Here is a 22765-nt window from a genome sequence, read left to right as displayed (position 1 = left end):
TACCTAGGTAGCATCTGGTGCAGTGCATGGCAGGAAATAGTGCTGCCCTCTAGTGCTCTTTTAAATGTATAATATTCTTGCAAAACTGCTGCACACACACATGGTGCTCCTGGGATTATCTGCAACTAAAGATACCAAGAGAATGAAGAAAATTTGATAAGAAAGTTGTTTAAAATTGTATGTTCTATCTGAATCATGAAAGAATAAACATTGGTTTTCCTGTCCCTTTAAATCCCTAACTAAAAATGCTTTTCACAGTATGATGTGTAAGGGGCCGCTAAGAGAGTTTTCCACGATCTGATCACAGGACTTGACAGCTCTGTATTCCTCCTCTATTTATAATGATTTGTAGGAAAGAGAATTCTGCAGGAAATATGTTTTTCAATAATCTTTGCTTTGGGACCTGGATAATGTTATGGAGCTATAATTTTACTGATGTATTAGCCAGAGCTGTCTCATGAATCCAGAGTGCCCCTGTTCTTATGTTTTTGCTTTGTGTGGGAAGATTAAGTATATGGTGACTGCTAAAGCTTCTGTGCTGACTGAAAGTAATAGTTAAATGCTGAATAAAAACTGGTAATAAATGAGTAAACTCTGCTTTTTGCAAACCATTACTTTTATTTATTTTTTCATTTATGCGTTAATAGTCAGGATTGATTAAAGGGACATGAATGCCTGATCTATGAAAGCTTTGTACTGACTTTCATGGATCATACTTTGTGCTTTTGCTATCCTTTGTTGAAAAGCAGGTAGGAAGCTGTAGGAGCATGCACGTGACTGGATCGATAGGGCAATAGTTTTATAACTGTTATATATTTGCAAGAACAGCAGATGGCAGCAGTGTTTCCTGTCCCGTACTGCTAGATATATCTTTATCAAAGAATTCCATGAGAAGTAAATTTGATAATAGAAGTAAATTGGAAAGTTGTTTAAAATTGTATTCTCTATATGAATCATGAAAGAAAAATGTTGGGTTTCATGTCCATTTAAACCTTCGTGATTCAGATAGAGCATGCAGTTTTAAACAACTTTTCAACTTATTTAATTTGCTTCATTCTCTTGATATTCTTTGTTGAAAAGTATACCTAGGTAGGCTCAGTAGCAGTATTGCACTACTGGGAGCAAGCTGCTGATTGTTGACTGCCCACATATGCCTCTTGTTATTAAGTCACCTGATGTGCTTAGCTAGCTCCCAGGTCGTAAAGGTTGCAGTTGCAACCGGGCCCTGGAGGTCCACCACTTGGGAGGTGCCCAGCAGATGTTAAGCCTTTTATAGGGAAGCCCAGGATGTGGGCAGGGTAGTCACATGTGCATGCGTTGTCAGGAGATGCTGGTTGGTGGCTGCGCAATCACTGTACACGAACCACATGGTGCCCAGCTGCTGTTACCGGCAGCCGGCACTAAGCCAAGGACCGGGGGAGCAAAGTGTTGGCTGCGGTGATGCAGGTAACAAGTGGCCTGATGTGTGACTGCGGGAGTAAGCGCAATAGCTTAATATACAGTGCCCAGTGAGTGGTGCTATATATATATTAATACATGGTAACTCATGCTAGCCTCACACCGTACCACACCATGGCCCTGAGGTTTCTAGTTGTGCCTCTGCTGCAAGTAGTGCATTGCAGTGCAGCTGACTTACTATAATTTTTAACCCCTTTGCGGCGGTTAATCACACATTTACAAGCAATAATGCAATAATAAAATGCTATAATATATTATAAAATATAGAGAAGCTTATTCATTGCTCCTCCATTTATGGGCAATTAATATCAAAATGATAGTTATTTTAGGATACATGTAACTCATAATGCTTCTGTATTATTCAACAGTTCAAGGGGAGTTCAAAAACACCACAACCTTTTCCTTTGCTCCCTATTAGGACTTAACGGGATATGAAATCCAAAAATGTTCTTTTGTGATTCCGACAGAACATACAGGGTCAGATTACGAGTGGAGCACAAACGTATTCGCGTGAGCGATAAGGGGAGTTTATTGCAGGGTTTTGCGCTTATCGGGCTTACAGCTCATATTAAGAGTTGAACGTTATGCTAAAATGATTACCGCAACTTCAAAGCTCTGGTTGATTCTTTTGCGAAATAAAAAAATCTCTGAAAACAAAAATACTATACAAAGTATAGTTACACTCACAATAACACCATCTAATAAATATACATTACACAGTACAGTTACACACATAACACTATCTAATAAATATACATTACACAGTACAGTTACACACAATAACACCATCTAATAAATATACATTACACAGTACAGTTACACAATAACACCATCTAATAAACATACATTACACAGTACAGTTACACACATAATAATACTGTCTAATAAATATACATTACACAGTACAGTTACACACATAATAACACTAACTAATAAATATACATTACACAGTACAGTTACACTAATAATAACACTATCTAATAAATATACATTACACAGTACAGTTACACACATAATAACACATCTAATAAATATACATTACACAGTACAGTTACACACATAACACATCTAATAAATATACATTACACAGTACAGTTACACACATAATAATACTATCTAATAAATATTCATTACACAGTACAGTTACACACATAATAACACTATCTAATAAATATACATTACACAGTACAGTTACACTAATAATAACACTATCTAATAAATATACATTACACAGTACAGTTACACACATAATAACACCGTCAGATAAATATATATTACACAGTACAGTTAAACTCATAATAACACTGTCTAATAAATATACATTACAAAGTACAGTTACACACATAATAACACTATCTAATAAATATACATTACACAGTACAGTTACACTCATAATAACACCATCTAATAAATATACATTACACAGTACAGTTACACACATAATAACACTATCTAATAAATATACATTACACAGTACTGTTACACACATAATAACACTATCTAATTAATATACATTACACAGAACAGTTACACACATAATAACACTATCTAATAAATATACATTACACAGTACAGTTACACACATAACACCATCTAATAAATATACATTAAATAGTACAGTTACACTCATATTAACACTATCTAATAAATATACATTACACAGTACAGTTACACTCATAATAACACCATCTAATAAATATACATTACACAGTACAGTTACACTCATAATAACACTATCTAATTAATATACATTACACAGTACAGTTACACACATAATAACACCATCTAATAAATATACATTACGCAGTACAGTTACACTCATATTAACACTGTCTAATAAATATACATTACACAGTACAGTTACACACATAATAACACTATCTAATAAATATACATTACACAGTACAGTTACACACATAATAACACCATCTAATAAATATACATTACACAGTACAGTTACATACATAATAACACTGTCTAATAAATATACATTACACAGTACAGTTACACACATAATAACACCATCTAATAAATATACATTACACAGTACAGTTACACACATAATAACACCATCTAATAAATATACATTACACAGTACAGTTACACTCATATTAACACTGTCTAATAAATATACATTACACAATACAGTTACACACATAATAACACTATCTAATAAATATACATTACACAGTACAGTTACACACATAATAACACCATCTAATAAATATACATTACACAGTACAGTTACACACATAATAACACTGTCTAATAAATATACATTACACAGTACAGTTAAACTTATAATAACACCATCTAATAAATATACATTACACAGTACAGTTACACACATAATAACACTATCTAATAAATATACATTACACAGTACAGTTACACACATAATAACACTGTCTAATAAATATACATTACACAGTACAGTTACACACATAATAACACTAGCTAATAAATATACATTACACAGTACAGTTACACACATAATAACACCATCTAATAAATATACATTACACAGTACAGTTACACACATAATAACACTGTCTAATAAATATACATTACACAGTACAGTTAAACTTATAATAACACCATCTAATAAATATACATTACACAGTACAGTTACACACATAATAACACTATCTAATAAATATACATTACACAGTACAGTTACACACATAATAACACTGTCTAATAAATATACATTACACAGTACAGTTACACTCATATTAACAATATCTAATAAATATACATTACACAGTACAGTTACACTCATATTAACACTATCTAATAAATATACATTACACAGTACAGTTACACACATAATAACACTAGCTAATAAATATACATTACACAGTACAGTTACACACATATTAACACTGTCTAATAAATATACATTACACAGTACAGTTACACTCATATTAACACTGTCTAATAAATATACATTACACAATACAGTTACACACATAATAACACTATCTAATAAATATACATTACACAGTACAGTTACACACATAATAACACTATCTAATAAATATACATTACACAATACAGTTACACACATAATAACACTATCTAATAAATATACATTACACAGTACAGTTACACACATATTAACACTGTCTAATAAATATACATTACACAGTACAGTTACACTCATATTAACACTGTCTAATAAATATACATTACACAATACAGTTACACACATAATAACACTATCTAATAAATATACATTACACAGTACAGTTACACACATAATAACACTAGCTAATAAATATACATTACACAGTACAGTTACACACATAATAACACCATCTAATAAATATACATTACACAGTACAGTTACACACATAATAACACTGTCTAATAAATATACATTACACAGTACAGTTAAACTTATAATAACACCATCTAATAAATATACATTACACAGTACAGTTACACACATAATAGCACTATCTAATAAATATACATTACACAGTACAGTTACACACATAATAACACTGTCTAATAAATATACATTACACAGTACAGTTACACTCATATTAACAATATCTAATAAATATACATTACACAGTACAGTTACACTCATATTAACACTATCTAATAAATATACATTACACAGTACAGTTACACACATAATAACACTAGCTAATAAATATACATTACACAGTACAGTTACACACATATTAACACTGTCTAATAAATATACATTACACAGTACAGTTACACTCATATTAACACTGTCTAATAAATATACATTACACAATACAGTTACACACATAATAACACTATCTAATAAATATACATTACACAGTACAGTTACACACATAATAACACTATCTAATAAATATACATTACACAATACAGTTACACACATAATAACACTATCTAATAAATATACATTACACAGTACAGTTACACACATATTAACACTGTCTAATAAATATACATTACACAGTACAGTTACACTCATATTAACACTGTCTAATAAATATACATTACACAATACAGTTACACACATAATAACACTATCTAATAAATATACATTACACAGTACAGTTACACACATAATAACACTATCTAATAAATATACATTACACAGTACAGTTACACTAATAATAACACTATCTAATAAATATACATTACACAGTACAGTTACACACATAATAACACCGTCAGATAAATATATATTACACAGTACAGTTAAACTCATAATAACACTGTCTAATAAATATACATTACAAAGTACAGTTACACACATAATAACACTATCTAATAAATATACATTACACAGTACAGTTACACTCATAATAACACCATCTAATAAATATACATTACACAGTACAGTTACACACATAATAACACTATCTAATAAATATACATTACACAGTACAGTTACACACATAATAACACTATCTAATTAATATACATTACACAGTACAGTTACACACATAATAACACTATCTAATAAATATACATTACACAGTACAGTTACACACATAACACCATCTAATAAATATACATTAAATAGTACAGTTACACTCATATTAACACTATCTAATAAATATACATTACACAGTACAGTTACACTCATAATAACACCATCTAATAAATATACATTACACAGTACAGTTACACTCATAATAACACTATCTAATTAATATACATTACACAGTACAGTTACACACATAATAACACCATCTAATAAATATACATTACGCAGTACAGTTACACTCATATTAACACTGTCTAATAAATATACATTACACAGTACAGTTACACACATAATAACACTATCTAATAAATATACATTACACAGTACAGTTACACACATAATAACACCATCTAATAAATATACATTACACAGTACAGTTACATACATAATAACACTGTCTAATAAATATACATTACACAGTACAGTTACACACATAATAACACCATCTAATAAATATACATTACACAGTACAGTTACACACATAATAACACCATCTAATAAATATACATTACACAGTACAGTTACACTCATATTAACACTGTCTAATAAATATACATTACACAATACAGTTACACACATAATAACACTATCTAATAAATATACATTACACAGTACAGTTACACACATAATAACACCATCTAATAAATATACATTACACAGTACAGTTACACACATAATAACACTGTCTAATAAATATACATTACACAGTACAGTTAAACTTATAATAACACCATCTAATAAATATACATTACACAGTACAGTTACACACATAATAACACTATCTAATAAATATACATTACACAGTACAGTTACACACATAATAACACTGTCTAATAAATATACATTACACAGTACAGTTACACACATAATAACACTAGCTAATAAATATACATTACACAGTACAGTTACACACATAATAACACCATCTAATAAATATACATTACACAGTACAGTTACACACATAATAACACTGTCTAATAAATATACATTACACAGTACAGTTAAACTTATAATAACACCATCTAATAAATATACATTACACAGTACAGTTACACACATAATAACACTATCTAATAAATATACATTACACAGTACAGTTACACACATAATAACACTGTCTAATAAATATACATTACACAGTACAGTTACACTCATATTAACAATATCTAATAAATATACATTACACAGTACAGTTACACTCATAATAACACTATCTAATAAATATACATTACACAGTACAGTTACACACATAATAACACTAGCTAATAAATATACATTACACAGTACAGTTACACACATATTAACACTGTCTAATAAATATACATTACACAGTACAGTTACACTCATATTAACACTGTCTAATAAATATACATTACACAATACAGTTACACACATAATAACACTATCTAATAAATATACATTACACAGTACAGTTACACACATAATAACACTATCTAATAAATATACATTACACAATACAGTTACACACATAATAACACTATCTAATAAATATACATTACACAGTACAGTTACACACATATTAACACTGTCTAATAAATATACATTACACAGTACAGTTACACTCATATTAACACTGTCTAATAAATATACATTACACAATACAGTTACACACATAATAACACTATCTAATAAATATACATTACACAGTACAGTTACACACATAATAACACCATATAATAAATATGCATTACACAGTACAGTTACACACATATTATCACTGTCTAATAAATATAAATTACACAGTACAGTTACACACATAATAACACTATCTAATAAATATACATTACACAATACAGTTACACACATAATAACACTATCTAATAAATATACATTACACAGTACAGTTACACACATAACACCATCTAATAAAAATTATTTAATAAAAATATTATAGAAAAAAGTATTTATGAATAAATAGAACATATTCTGCTATGTGAAGACCATTGTAATATGAAATATTTATATTTTCATGTCAGGTTAGCACACATGACAATATGTGATCGGATTTGTGCAAGAATAGGCTGTTTTTTCACCACTTATTTTCTCCATTGACTTGTATGGGGGAATATGTAAACTCGCACGCAATAGTCTAACTTTGTCTTTTTGCGCTCAACGGGTTTATTTTCAACTCATAATATGAGCGCAACCTGACGAGCAAAAAGCTTAACGCTCGAGCAGGAGTGTTAATTAGTGCTCCACTTGTAATGTAGCCCTATATTTTTTCTTAAATGTACTTCTATTTTCAAATTTGCTTTGTTCCCACCAACATTTCTTTATTTTTCTGCAGCTGCCACTGAACCGCAGAATGTTAAGCACTGGAATTACCCCTTTCTGGCAATTAAGGGGTTAGCAGGAGTTTGTCGTTGTCCTCCGCAACATTGTTTCAGTCATTTTATATCAATTGTGACTTTGTGACCTCAGTTTCATTAAGCTTTTCTATTATGGCATTCGTGATCTTGCTATTCCCATAGTAAAGCGAAACTATTTAGATCCCCATACCGCAGTGTCTTTGTGTTTTTGTTTATAATTTGAGATTACGCACCTCTATTTTTTAGTACAGAATAATTTTGTGCTTTTTTTAGGAAACCGTTTACAAAATCTGGGACTTCTGCAACCTTCAGATCTTAATATTAATAATTTTCCCATAATTTTTAGGCCCATGCATTCTTCAGTTTCGGTAGCTGCTGAATGCAGAAGAAGGCGACCGCTTGCGGCTTTGGATCTTTTTCGGAGCCAAATTTCTTCTTGTGAAAGTGTAAGTAAGATTTCTGCAAATCCAGATCTTGTGTCACTTTCACAAGAGGAAATCTGTCTCCAAAAAGAGCCAAATGCTGCGAGCAGCCGTCGCCTTGTGCATTCAGCAGCTAGCGAAACTGCCGGATGCATGGGCCTACCATAAAGCCTATCTTGATTTGATATTAAACACAGAGCTCTAATACATCTGACATGGGAGGTCTGCAACATACTCAGATATATTTGACAGAGGGTGTAGCTAAACAAATAGCAATGAATAAGGCGTTTCCATAACAACAATTATTGGCAGTTGCTGGTAGGCAGAATGCTTATAGCTGCTTATAGCTACCTAGAGCTGCGTCACTGTGTGGGCTTTACAAACCCAGCGCTGCTATAAATGCAGAGACAGCTGGGAGTTTTTAAGAGAACACATTTGCATATTGCAACTAAAAATACTTGCTGCTGGTGTTGTGGAACAGAGTAAATGTCAGCGACTTGGGACAACTACAAGGCAGGGAAATAAAAACAGATATATAACAGGGCACTGCACCTTTTGCTTTTGTGTAAGAGGTTTGCTTGTATCCATAGAGAGGCCAGAAAGCAAATTCTTGCAAATGCTGCAAATCAAAAAGTTGGTTTAGGCAGTTTGCAGCAGTTGGAAATCTAGGTTAGAGATTTTGCTTTTTGGCCTCTCTTGGGAATGTGGTACAAAGCACAATATTTTAACAAAAGCATGAGGTGTTTGTTTAACAGTAAACTCAAAATCAAACTTTGATTCAGACAGAGCATGTGATTTTAAACAACTTTCCAATTTACTGCTATTATCTAATCTACTTTGTTCTGTATCTGTAAGGCTGGATCTGTAAGGCTGGAGCTGTAAGACTGTATCTGTAAGGCTGTATCTGTATCTGTAAGGCTTTATCTGTACGGCTGTATCTGTATCTGTACGGCTGTATTTGTATCTGTAAAGGCTGTATCTGTATCTGTACGGCTGTATCTGTAAGGCTTTATCCGTACGGCTGTATCTGTACGGCTGTATCTGTATCTGTACGGCTGTATCTGTATCTGTAAAGGCTTTATCTGTACATCTGTATCTGTACGGCTGTATCTGTATCTGTAAGGCTTTATCTGTACGGCTGTATCTGTATCTGTACAGCTGTATCTGTAAGGCTGTATCTGTATCTGTAAAGGCTGTATCTGTAAAGGCTGTATCTGTAAGGCTGTATCTGTAAGGCTGTATTTGTACGGCTGTATCTGTAAAGGCTGTATCTGTAAAGGCTGTATCTGTAAGTCTATATCTGTAAGTCTATATCTGTAAGTCTATATCTGTAAGGCTGTATCTGTATCTGTAAGTCTATATCTGTAAGTCTATATCTGTAAGTCTATATCTGTAAGGCTGTATCTGTATCTGTAAGGCTTTATCTGTACGGCTGTATCTGTATCTGTACGGCTGTATTTGTATCTGTAAAGGCTGTATCTGTATCTGTACGGCTGTATCTGTAAGGCTTTATCCGTACGGCTGTATCTGTACGGCTGTATCTGTATCTGTACGGCTGTATCTGTATCTGTAAAGGCTTTATCTTTACATCTGTATCTGTACGGCTGTATCTGTATCTGTAAGGCTTTATCTGTACGGCTGTATCTGTATCTGTACAGCTGTATCTGTACGGCTGTATCTGTATCTGTAAAGGCTGTATCTGTAAAGGCTGTATCTGTAAGGCTGTATCTGTAAGGCTGTATTTGTACGGCTGTATCTGTAAAGGCTGTATCTGTAAAGGCTGTATCTGTAAGTCTATATCTGTAAGTCTATATCTGTAAGTCTATATCTGTAAGGCTGTATCTGTATCTGTAAGTCTATATCTGTAAGTCTATATCTGTAAGTCTATATCTGTAAGGCTGTATCTGTAAGGCTGTATCTGTACGGCTATATCTGTACGGCTGTATCTGTAAAGCTGTATCTGTAAGGCTGTATCTGTATTTGTACGGCTGTATCTGTAAGGCTATATCTGTAAGGCGGTATATGTACGGCTATATCTGTAAGGCTGTATCTGTAAGGCTGTATCTGTAAGGCTGTATCTGTATCTGTAAGGCTGTATCTGTAAGGCTGTATCTGTATCTCTAAGGCTTTATCTGTATCTGTAAGTCTATATCTGTAAGACTGTATCTGTATCTGTAAGGCTGTATCTGTATCTGTAATGCTTTATCTGTATCTTGTAAGGCTATATCAGCAAGGCTGTATCTGTAAGACTGTATCTGTAAGGCTGTATCTGTAAGACTGTATCTGTAAGACTGTATCTGTATCTGTAAGGCTGTATCTGTAAGGCTGTATCTGTATCTGTAAGGCTGTATCTGTAAGGCTGTATCTGTATCTGTAAGGCTGTATCTGTAAGGCTGTATCTGTATCTGTAAGGCTGTATCTGTAAGACTGTATCTGTATCTGTAAGGCTGTATCTGTAAGGCTGTATCTATATCTGTAAGGCTGTATCTGTAAGGCTGTATCTGTATCTGTAAGGCTGTATCTGTATCTGTAAGGCTGTATCTGTAAGGCTGTATCTGTAAGGCTGTATCTGTATCTGTAAGGCTGTATCTGTAAGGCTGTATCTGTATCTGTAAGGCTGTATCTGTATCTGTAAGGCTGTATCTGTAAGGCTGTATCTGTAAGGCTGTATCTGTATATGTAAGTCTGTATCTGTAAGGCTGTATCTGTATCTGTAAGGCTGTATCTGTAAGGCTGTATCTATATCTGTAAGGCTGTATCTGTATCTGTAAGGCTGTATCTGTAAGGCTGTATCTGTATCTGTAAGGCTGTATCTATATCTGTAAGGCTGTATCTGTAAGGCTGTATCTGTATCTGTAAGGCTGTATCTGTATCTGTAAGGCTGTATCTGTAAGGCTGTATCTGTATCTGTAAGGCTGTATCTGTATATGTAAGGCTGTATCTGTATCTGTAAGGCTGTATCTGTAAGGCTGTATCTGTAAGGCTGTATCTGTATCTGTAAGGCTGTATCTGTATCTGTAAGGCTGTATCTGTAAGGCTGTATCTGTATCTGTAAGGCTGTATCTGTATCTGTAAGACTGTATCTGTAAGGCTGTATCTGTATATGTAAGGCTGTATCTGTATCTGTAAGGCTGTATCTGTATATGTAAGGCTGTATCTGTAAGGCTGTATCTGTATCTGTAAGGCTGTATCTGTAAGGCTGTATCTGTAAGGCTGTATCTATATCTGTAAGGCTGTATCTGTATCTGTAAGGCTGTATCTATATCTATAAGGCTGTATCTATATCTGTAAGGCTGTATCTATATCTGTAAGGCTGTATCTGTATCTGTAAGGCTGTATCTGTAAGGCTGTATCTGTATCTGTAAGTCTGTATCTGTAAGGCTGTATCTGTATCTGTAAGGCTGTATCTGTAAGACTGTATCTGTAAGACTGTATCTGTAAGGCTGTATCTGTAAGGCTGTATCTGTAAGGCTGTATCTGTAAGACTGTATCTGTAAGGCTGTATCTGTAAGGCTGTATCTGTATCTGTAAGGCTGTATCTGTATCTGTAAGGCTGTATCTGTAAGGCTGTATCTGTAAGGCTGTATCTGTATCTGTAAGGCTGTATCTGTAAGGCTGTATCTGTATCTGTAAGGCTGTATCTGTATCTGTAAGGCTGTATCTGTAAGACTGTATCTGTATCTGTAAGGCTGTATCTGTAAGGCTGTATCTGTAAGGCTGTATCTGTATCTGTAAGGCTGTATCTGTATCTGTAAGGCTGTATCTGTATCTGTAAGACTGTATCTGTATCTGTAAGACTGTATTTGTAAGGCTGTATCTGTAAGGCTGTATCTGTATCTGTAAGGCTGTATCTGTATCTGTAAGGCTGTATCTGTAAGACTGTATCTGTATCTGTAAGGCTGTATCTGTAAGACTGTATCTGTATCTGTAAGGCTGTATCTGTAAGACTGTATCTGTATCTGTAAGGCTGTATCTGTAAGGCTGTATCTGTATCTGTAAGGCTGTATCTGTATCTGTATCTGTAAGGCTGTATCTGTAAGACTGTATCTGTATCTGTAAGACTGTATCTGTATCTGTAAGACTGTATCTGTATCTGTAAGACTGTATCTGTATCTGTAAGGCTGTATCTGTAAGACTGTATCTGTAAGACTGTATCTGTAAGGCAGCATGGGTTTTACTGACTGATGCAGTTGTTCTCATCTTACCTTAAAAGAAGGGCCTTGCAGTGCTGAGGGTTTAAAGACTTTGCAAAAGCGACAGAACTGTGTTTCCTTTGGAAATATGGAGCTGTGGACCCAAAGCAATAGGCAGAGATCATAATAATAATTCTGTAATGTTGCTAGCAGTAACTGATACACAACATTAAAGGGACACTGAAGTCAAATGAAACTTTCATAATTCAGGTAGAACTGCAGTTTGAAAAAACACAACAAAAACTTTCAAATCTACTTTTGTTATCAAATTTAATATTTTCTTTTAGTTTCCTTTGTTGAAATTGAACTCCTTCCTTGCGAACATGTACATGTAATAGAACAAGCTGTGTCTGCAACAATGTTTGTAACAACGTTTTTTTATACATTTGAATATAGTGCGCAAGATACATGCTCAGTCCTCAGTATGCTCAAAGGTTCAATATATGAAACCAAGGGGAAGAGGTAAATTTGCTAAAACAAGTAACAGAACAACTTATAAAAATCTTTGTTCTATCAGAGTCAGGAACGTTTCATTTTGACTTCCATCTTTATTATCTTTAGTCCCCGGATATTTTCCCTATCACCAATGTCTTCAATGAGCAAACCTCACTATGCTCTGACTGCGTGAGAGGGAGTCTGACCCCATTGCTCCAGGTGTTTTTAATGAGGTTATTGACACAAGTTACATTCTCTGTGATTTAGCTCATCATACAACAGAACTTTATTAAATCTATTTCTAGGTACTGGTTGCATCAACTGTGACTTGACACCTTATAAAAACTTAAACTCCTACTGACTTCTTGTGTGCTGTCCCATAATCTCAAAATATGCTGCATTGACGCACTACACTAACCATGTTCTTTTTGCTTTGAGAAATGTTTTTGCAAGAGACATAAGACTCCTTCCCCCCTAGTTGATGATCTCTCGTGTTCATCTTCTGGTCCATCATTTCAGAGCTACTTTGGGCATGGTAGAGATGATTACCATTACTGATGTAACCTTCAGTCTTGTGCCCTGTTCGCCTACATTTCACCAACTGCTTGAAAATTCCTACAGTGAATAGCTTGACCTGGTGATTTAAGGTTGATTGCAGGTCATTGTATGGAAAATTTCCAGCATTCATAGTTGTTCTCTTGGAGAATGCACACAATTGTCTTAAATATTCTGGGATTTTTGGGATTTGATCATATTATTATGCTTTTGTCATTTTTATGTGGAATGAGATATTGATTCCTTTACAGACTCATTTGTAGTAATTGTTAATTATGTGACTCCGCTTTCTTCTTTGGGAAAATACTTTTGAATGATTATAGTCCATTGTTCGATATATATATATATATATCAGGGGTATTGCATTGGTCCACAAAGTTTGTAAATGTTGAGATCAACTGAGTTGGGATTTTAGTTTTACCTTTTTTGCACTTTTTTAAAATGTAATGATCGCCCAATGATGTCTTTTTTTTAACAATATATACAGTCCTTCTTTCCAGATGGTTTTCCAGATTATTATTTATTATTATTATCCGGTATTTATAAAGCGCCAGCAGATTACGCAGCGCTATACAAGTAATAATAAAACATTACAGGGGTGCATTACATACACAAACAAACAAGTACAGTATTGGGGTACATTACAGTTCTAGGTGCAATAATTGAGTTATACAGATGATTTTGAATGTACAGTAAATGAAATGTAGGCTATTGCTTTGCTCCTATATACAACCCCATAATCTGGATATCAGGATATGGCAGTTGGTGCTAAGGCTGTGTCCGGCCTAGGTTTCTTAAGAAGATTCTATTTTGTTGTTTATTTTTGCTTTCAGATCAATGAAAAATCCTATTAACTGACAACAAAACGCCTCCATTTGTGCTCTCCATAAGCTAGTTTCTAGGGGCCGTATGCGCTATGCATGCTCTCACTGCTCTGCTTTAGTGAAGCGGATGTCTCAATGAGCACTCAGTCAGCGCTACCGCAGATACATGACCAGCCAATGAGAAGTCACTAAAGCAGCAAGAGAGAGAACTCTCCCATGTTGTGTATTGGGCAGGCAGTACAGGTTATGATTGGCTGTGCCACCCTCGCCAGATTTAGAAAAACCCTTAGAAGAAGGGAGGCCAGGAGCCCAGGTAAAACTACACAACTGTCAAAAACACGCTAGTAAGCCGTTTATAACCATCCTAATTGGCCTCAGCAGAAAAAAGTAACCTAAGTTACAATATGGCAGCACCCACTGCTTTACGGACATTATCTTTACCCTTATTTTTTTCAATATTTAACCAACTAATATAATTTTTAAAAATACATATACACATTATTCTCAGGCTAATCTTTCCTCTGAATACATCATTCAAACAATTATTTATTTAGCGTTAATGTCCCTTTAAAGACCCTTGACTATTCCCAATGACTGAACTAGTAAAACTTATTTAAAGGGACATATACTATACATATATAGACATATGTCAGCAGTTAAAGGACCATTACATACAGCAGAACTGCATAATCAATAAATGTGCAATGAAAGACAATGCAATAACACTTTCAATTATTTGTTTCCTTTCATTTAGCTGTTCCTCTTTTCTTTTTAATTGCATGCTCTGTTTCAAAGTAGAAAGTTACATTTTTACCTTCATGTACCTTTTAATTACAAAAAGATTTCCATACTGAACAAATGTTTAATCAAAGTGACATGAAACCCAATTTTTTTTTCTTTCAAGATTCAGATAGAGAATACAATTTTAAACGACTTTCAATTGACTTCTAATATTTAATTTGCTTCATTCTCTTGGTATCCTTTGATGAAGGAGCAGCAATGCACTACTGGGAGATAGCTGAATGTATTGGGAGACCTAATAACATGAGGCATATTTGTACAGCCACCAATCATCAGTTCCTGAGCCTACAACCTACATAGGTAACCTTTTTAACAAACGATAACAAGAGAACAAAACAAATTATATAATAAATGCAAATTGAGAAGGGTTTGTATGAATGGGGGTGTCTGGGAAGTGGCAAGTAGAGGAGCCACAGATTTCCCAAGGTTATTCTGGGAGACATATTAATTAAAGGGACAGTATACACTCATTTTCATATAGCTGTATGTAATAGACACTACTATAAAGAATAAGATGCACAGATACTGATATAAAAATCCAGTATAAAACTGTTTAAAAACTTACTTAGAAGCTGTCAGTTTGGCTCTGTTGAAAAGGTAGTTGGAAAGCCCACTGCAAGTGGTAAATAAGACACTTTCCCCCCCTCCCCCTGCTTTTGCATATGAAAAGACCCTTTACACAAACAGGAGCAAGCTGGAGAAGGTAGCTGACGGTATTCTCATAAAACTTTGGGGCTTGGTTAGGAGTCTGAAAATCAGAGCAATGTTATTTAAACATAAACAAAACTATACATTTATTTTAAAAAAACAAGCGTTATGGGCTATATAAATAGATCATCTACAAAACATTTATGCAAAGAAAAAATGAGTGTATAATGGCCCTTTAAAGTGACATTGTACATTAGAGTTTTCTTTGCATACAAGGTTTGTAGATGATCCATTTATACAACTCATCTGGTAGTGTTTCTGTAACAATCTATAGTTTTGCTTATTTTGAAATAACATTGTGCTGATTTTCAGACTCCTAACCAAGCCCCAAAGTTTTAGATGTATACTGATGTCTACAGATTCCTGCTTGTGTTGTGGGTCTTTTCATATGCAGGGGAGGTGGAGAGTGTCTTCTTTTTCTGCTTTCCCAGCCCCTTTCAATGGATGTCCCAGTCTAATCTCATCAACAGGGCTAAACTGGGAGCTTCTAAGTACATTTTTAAAATGTTGTCTACTGGATTTTTAAATCGATATCTGTGCATATTATTCTTTATAGTAGTGTATTACATGCAGTTATATGAAAATGAGTGTATACTGTCCCTTTAAATACAACCACAAGTTTTACACACACAAATACCCTCTTGCACACACAAATACCCTCTTGCACACACACAAATACCCTCTTGCACACACAAATACCCTCTTGCACACACACAAATACCCTCTTGCACACACACAAATACCCTCTTGCAAACACACAAATACCCTCTTGCACACATACAAATACCCTCTTGCACACATACAAATACCCTCTTGCACACACACAAATACCCTCTTGCACACACACAAATACCCTCTTGCACACACACAAATACCCTCTTGCACACACAAATACCCTCTTGCACACACACAAATACCCTCTTGCACACACACAAATACCCTCTTGCACACACACAAATACCCTCTTGCACACACACAAATACCCTCTTGCACACACACTGATACCCTCTTGCACACACACAAATACCCTCTTGCACACACAACTTGCACACACACAAATACCCTCTTGCACACACACAAATACCCTCTTGCACACACACAAATACCCTCTTGCACACACAAATACCCTCTTGCACACACACAAATACCCTCTTGCACACACACAAATACCCTCTTGCACACACACAAATACCCTCTTGAACACACACAAATACCCTCTTGCACACACACTGATACCCTCTTGCGCACACACAAATACCCTCTTGCACACACACTGATACCCTCTTGCACACACACAAATACCCTTTTGCACACACACTGATACTTTCTTGCACACACACAAATACTTTCTTGCACACACACAAATACCCTCTTGTACACACACAAATACCCTCTTGCACACACACAAATACTTTCTTGCACACACACAAATACCCTCTTGCACACACACAAATACCCTTTTGCACACATACAAATACCCTCTTGCACATACACAAATACTTTCTTGCACACACACAAATACCCTCTTGCACACACACAAATACCCTCTTGCACACACACAAATACTTTCTTGCACACACACAAATACCCTCTTGCACACACACAAATACCCTCTTGCACACATACAAATACCCTCTTGCACACACACAAATACCCTCTTGCACACACACAAATACTTTCTTGCACACACACAAATACCCTCTTGCACACACACAAATACCCTCTTGCACACACACAAATACTTTCTTGCACACACACAAATACCCTCTTGCACACACACAAATACCCTCTTGCACACAGACAAATACCCTCTTGCACACACACAAATACTTTCTTGCACACACACAAATACCCTCTTGCACACACACAAATACCCTCTTGCACACACACATGCATGTACACTAGCAATAGAGAGATTTGGTTTTCACAAATAGACATCGTGAGACTTTAATATGGTCATTTATTTCCAAGTTCATAAAACCTCTTCTGAGAGAGGGCAAATATCTTAGCTAAGTCTGGGGAGTGAATATGACAGTTTAAAAGCCATTTAATTGCATTTTCCTGCAAACAATCAGTGTCACATTTTATGACCTTTATTTTCTCATGGAACTTCAGTTTCACACTTTGGCTTATAAACCTTTATGAGAATTAAAGGGACAGTATACACTCATTTTCATATAACTGCATATAATAGACACTACTATAAAGAATAAGATGCACAGATACTGATATAAAAATCCAGTATAAAATGGTTTAAAAACTTACTTAAAAGCTGTCAGTTTGGCTCTGTTGAAAAGGTAGCTGGAAAGCCCACTGCAAGTGGGAAATATCAGACACTCCCCCCTCCCCCTTCTTTTGCATATGAAAAGACCCTTTACACAAACAGGAGCAAGCTGGAGAAGGTAGCTGACGGTATTCACATAAAACTTTGGGGCTTGGTTAGGAGTCTGAAAATCAGAGCAATGTTATTTAAAAATAAGCAAAACTATACATTTATTTTAAAAAAAGATCATCTACAAAACATTTATGCAAAGAAAAAATGAGTGTATAATGTCCCTTTAACTTAAAATCACTGGGTTTTAGGAAGACCCTGGTTTCTGTCTGCTTATGCATATAATGGGTCCCTACTGGCATAGAAGGATCTATATTATTTAATAGTAATAATGTCATTAATATTCCAATTTAGACACAGCAGAGAATGTTCTCCAATATCATTAACCTGGTTTAAAAATAAGAGTTAATTTTATTCAAAGCTGCCGCAGTAACATCCTTTCAAATGGTCTGGACTCTCTTCCACCACCACAGGCTGTTGATTTCTGCTGCTGCCTCTTGTTGCCATTACTTTTCTATAGCTACTACTGCAATATTGAAATGTTCAGTACAGGTGTTGGTACTAGCTTCAAAACACTTCTATTATACATATAAAGAAATGGTAATTGTTTTAAAATAAGCTACAATATTATATAATGATTGTTACAAAAGAGTTTTAATAGATGTGCATGTTTACATCAATTGCTTCTTGGTTGATAGGGGCAACTACCATGGTTCTATTTGTAGACCGGGACAAGCCTCCATACGCATTAAAGAGTCAGTAGACACATTTAATAACAAGACATTTCTGTTGTCTTGTTATAGAATAAAATACTGGCCAAGGATAGCCATGCATGTGTTTGTTTGTCGTTATTGAACCATAACGGTCACAGCCAACATGGCGATGTTTTAGGCTATTCACCCTTATTCATGCCATTGTGCTGTGTGTGTTTGGATATATTTGAGGAGCTTTACAGTGTCTCCATCCAAATTTGCACATGTTGAACATAATTGGAACCTGTTTTGTATGTCTGGAACACTATATGACAATCACTTCTCTTGCAGATACAGCCTTACAGATACAGCCTTACAGATACAGATACAGTCTTACAGATACAGATACAGCCTTACAGATACAGCCTTACAGATACAGATACAGCCTTACAGATACAGATGCAGCCTTACAGATACAGTCTTACAGATATAGATACATCTCTTTGTATGCAAATTATTATGACCCTGGGGAAGTCTCCCTATGGGTGATGGGGGAAACCAGACGTGGACTCCTTGCCCAGTGTGCTTAGAGGAATGTGGCTGCACCTCACTGACGAGGCCCATAGGAGGCCGAAACGATCGTCTGGGGTTGTCATGTTCCTTGTTCAGAGGAGAATTGCCTGGTATTTCGGGGCTGGACTGACCTTACTTGGCAGGATCAGACTGATATACTTCAGGAAAGTTTTCTTCTGTGAAAAGCACACTGGTCTAAAAGAGGCTGCTTCCGGGTGGTAAATCGCCATAGAACAAGCCACTGAGCTGTTGTTCGTTCCTGGTAGAGCGCTTCTCTCTTTGTATGCAAATTATTATGACCCTGGGGAAGTCTCCCTATGGGTGATGGGGGAAACCAGACGTGGACTCCTTGCCCAGTGTGCTTAGAGGAATGTGGCTGCACCTCACTGACGAGGCCCATAGGAGGCCGAAACGATCGTCTGGGGTTGTCATGTTCCTTGTTCAGAGGAGAATTGCCTGGTATTTCGGGGCTGGACTGACCTTACTTGGCAGGATCAGACTGATATACTTCAGGAAAGTTTTCTTCTGTGAAAAGCACACTGGTCTAAAAGAGGCTGCTTCCGGGTGGTAAATCGCCATAGAACAAGCCACTGAGCTGTTGTTCGTTCCTGGTAGAGCGCTTCTCTCTTTGTATGCAAATTATTATGACCCTGGGGAAGTCTCCCTATGGGTGATGGGGGAAACCAGACGTGGACTCCTTGCCCAGTGTGCTTAGAGGAATGTGGCTGCACCTCACTGACGAGGCCCATAGGAGGCCGAAACGATCGTCTGGGGTTGTCATGTTCCTTGTTCAGAGGAGAATTGCCTGGTATTTCGGGGCTGGACTGACCTTACTTGGCAGGATCAGACTGATATACTTCAGGAAAGTTTTCTTCTGTGAAAAGCACACTGGTCTAAAAGAGGCTGCTTCCGGGTGGTAAATCGCCATAGAACAAGCCACTGAGCTGTTGTTCGTTCCTGGTAGAGCGCTTCTCTCTTTGTATGCAAATTATCACCACCACAGGCTGTTGATTTCTGCTGCTGCCTCTTGTTGCCATTACTTTTCTATAGCTACTACTGCAATATTGAAATGTTCAGTACAGGTGTTGGTACTAGCTTCAAAACACTTCTATTATACATCTAAAGAAATGGTAATTGTTTTAAAATAAGCTACAATATTATATAATGATTGTTACAAAAGAGTTTTAATAGATGTGCATGTTTACATCAATTGCTTCTTGGTTGATAGGGGCAACTACCATGGTTCTATTTGTAGACCGGGACAAGCCTCCATACGCATTAAAGAGTCAGTAGACACATTTAATAACAAGACATTTCTGTTGTCTTGTTATAGAATAAAATACTGGCCAAGGATAGCCATGCATGTGTTTGTTTGTCGTTATTGAACCATAACGGTCACAGCCAACATGGCGATGTTTTAGGCTATTCACCCTTATTCATGCCATTGTGCTGTGTGTGTTTGGATATATTTGAGGAGCTTTACAGTGTCTCCATCCAAATTTGCACATGTTGAACATAATTGGAACCTGTTTTGTATGTCTGGAACACTATATGACAATCACTTCTCTTGCAGATATATAACATTGTTAAAAGTGTTCTTGTAAAACTACTGCCATATAGTTCTTCAAACATGTTCATGCTCCTGAGCCTACCTACTTGCATTTCAACAAAATATACAAAGAGAATGAAGTAAATTGTAACTCTATCTGAATCATGAAAAAACATATGGGTTTCCTGTCCTTTTTAAGTTTGTTGTAGGATTGCATTAATTGACTTGTGTGTCCACCTATATCTTCCCAACATTTCCAAAAAGCTTTCCTAGATTTGGAGATGAGAGATAGAGTTGGTTGGACCCTGGGGTGTGCGTGGCGCTGGGACATGCCATTTGCCCTAAAGTTTAATGTAGGTGTGATGTGGGCAGGTAGAGCCTAGGGTGTGGACGGAGCTCTGGCAAATTCCAGCTTTGCTTTGGAACCAACGGACATTTGTCTGGAAGGAGACTACTGTACTGAGCAAAGCAACCAACCCATGACAATTATGCAATATCCTGGGCAGTTGGGAGCACTGCTAAATAAGAGATTTGTCATTTTTTTAAGTTGTTTGATGAAGCAAAAGAATCTCAGTATAGCATCTGAATAAACTGTTTTATTTTATTTTTTCTCACAGGTAGTCAAGGTGTCCCACAATGTTGGTCATCGTCTCGCGGTACTGGCAAGGCTTAATAAACCCTTAATAGAAATGTTTTTACCAATCAGTCAGTCTGGAGCTGACTGAGGAAAACATGGGATGTGCTTCAGCAAAGCATGTATCTACAGTGCAAAATGAGGAGGACGTCCAGAACGGCAAAAATTACCAGAATGGAGATGCGTTTTGTGGTAATTCTTAGTTATTCTTATTAAATCCACAAGACCTAATTATTTGTATTTGTAGACTTGGTTAATGTATTAGCTTAAAAGATTAGACTTGAAAATGTGAAATACCTGGAAGTGAATAAGCTGAGGAACAACTTTCTCGTAGATTAAAAGTACATTAAAGTCAATTTTTATATAAGTATCAGATATTATTGACTCAATTGCATAGAAAATAAATGTTTCAAAAGCATTTAATACAGTTATTTTGTTAGTAAAATGTACATTGTTTTGCAATCCAGGCACACACTTTTTGGAATCTTTAAACCGTATGTACTGTGTATGTATGTGTGTGTGTGTATGTATGTATGTATGTATGTATGTATGTATGTATGTATGTATATATATATATATATATATATATATATATATATATATATATATATATATATATACAGTTGTGCTCATAAGTTTACATACCCTGGCAGAATTTATGATTTCTTGGCCGTTTTTCAGAGAGTATGAATAATAGCACAAAAACTTTTCTTTCACTCATGGTTAGTGTTTGGCTGAAGCCATTTATTATCAAT

General features: G+C 35.3%; 1 protein-coding gene across 1 annotated transcript in view; it reads left to right on the top strand.

Moving 5' to 3' along the window:
• The window catches only part of C10H1orf21 (chromosome 10 C1orf21 homolog), a gene marked incomplete in the record, with an annotated part of 295563 nt that overhangs the window by 223439 nt on the left and 49359 nt on the right, over window positions 1-22765 (top strand). The window contains 1 exon segment of the mRNA XM_053693854.1: window positions 21994-22202. Coding sequence (XP_053549829.1) covers window positions 22109-22202 — 94 coding nt within the window.

Source organism: Bombina bombina, chromosome 10 (genome assembly GCF_027579735.1).
Source record: "Bombina bombina isolate aBomBom1 chromosome 10, aBomBom1.pri, whole genome shotgun sequence".
NCBI lineage: Eukaryota > Metazoa > Chordata > Amphibia > Anura > Bombinatoridae > Bombina > Bombina bombina.
The sequence above is the reverse complement of the archived record's forward strand: the minus strand, read 5'-3'. Positions and strand labels throughout refer to the sequence as shown.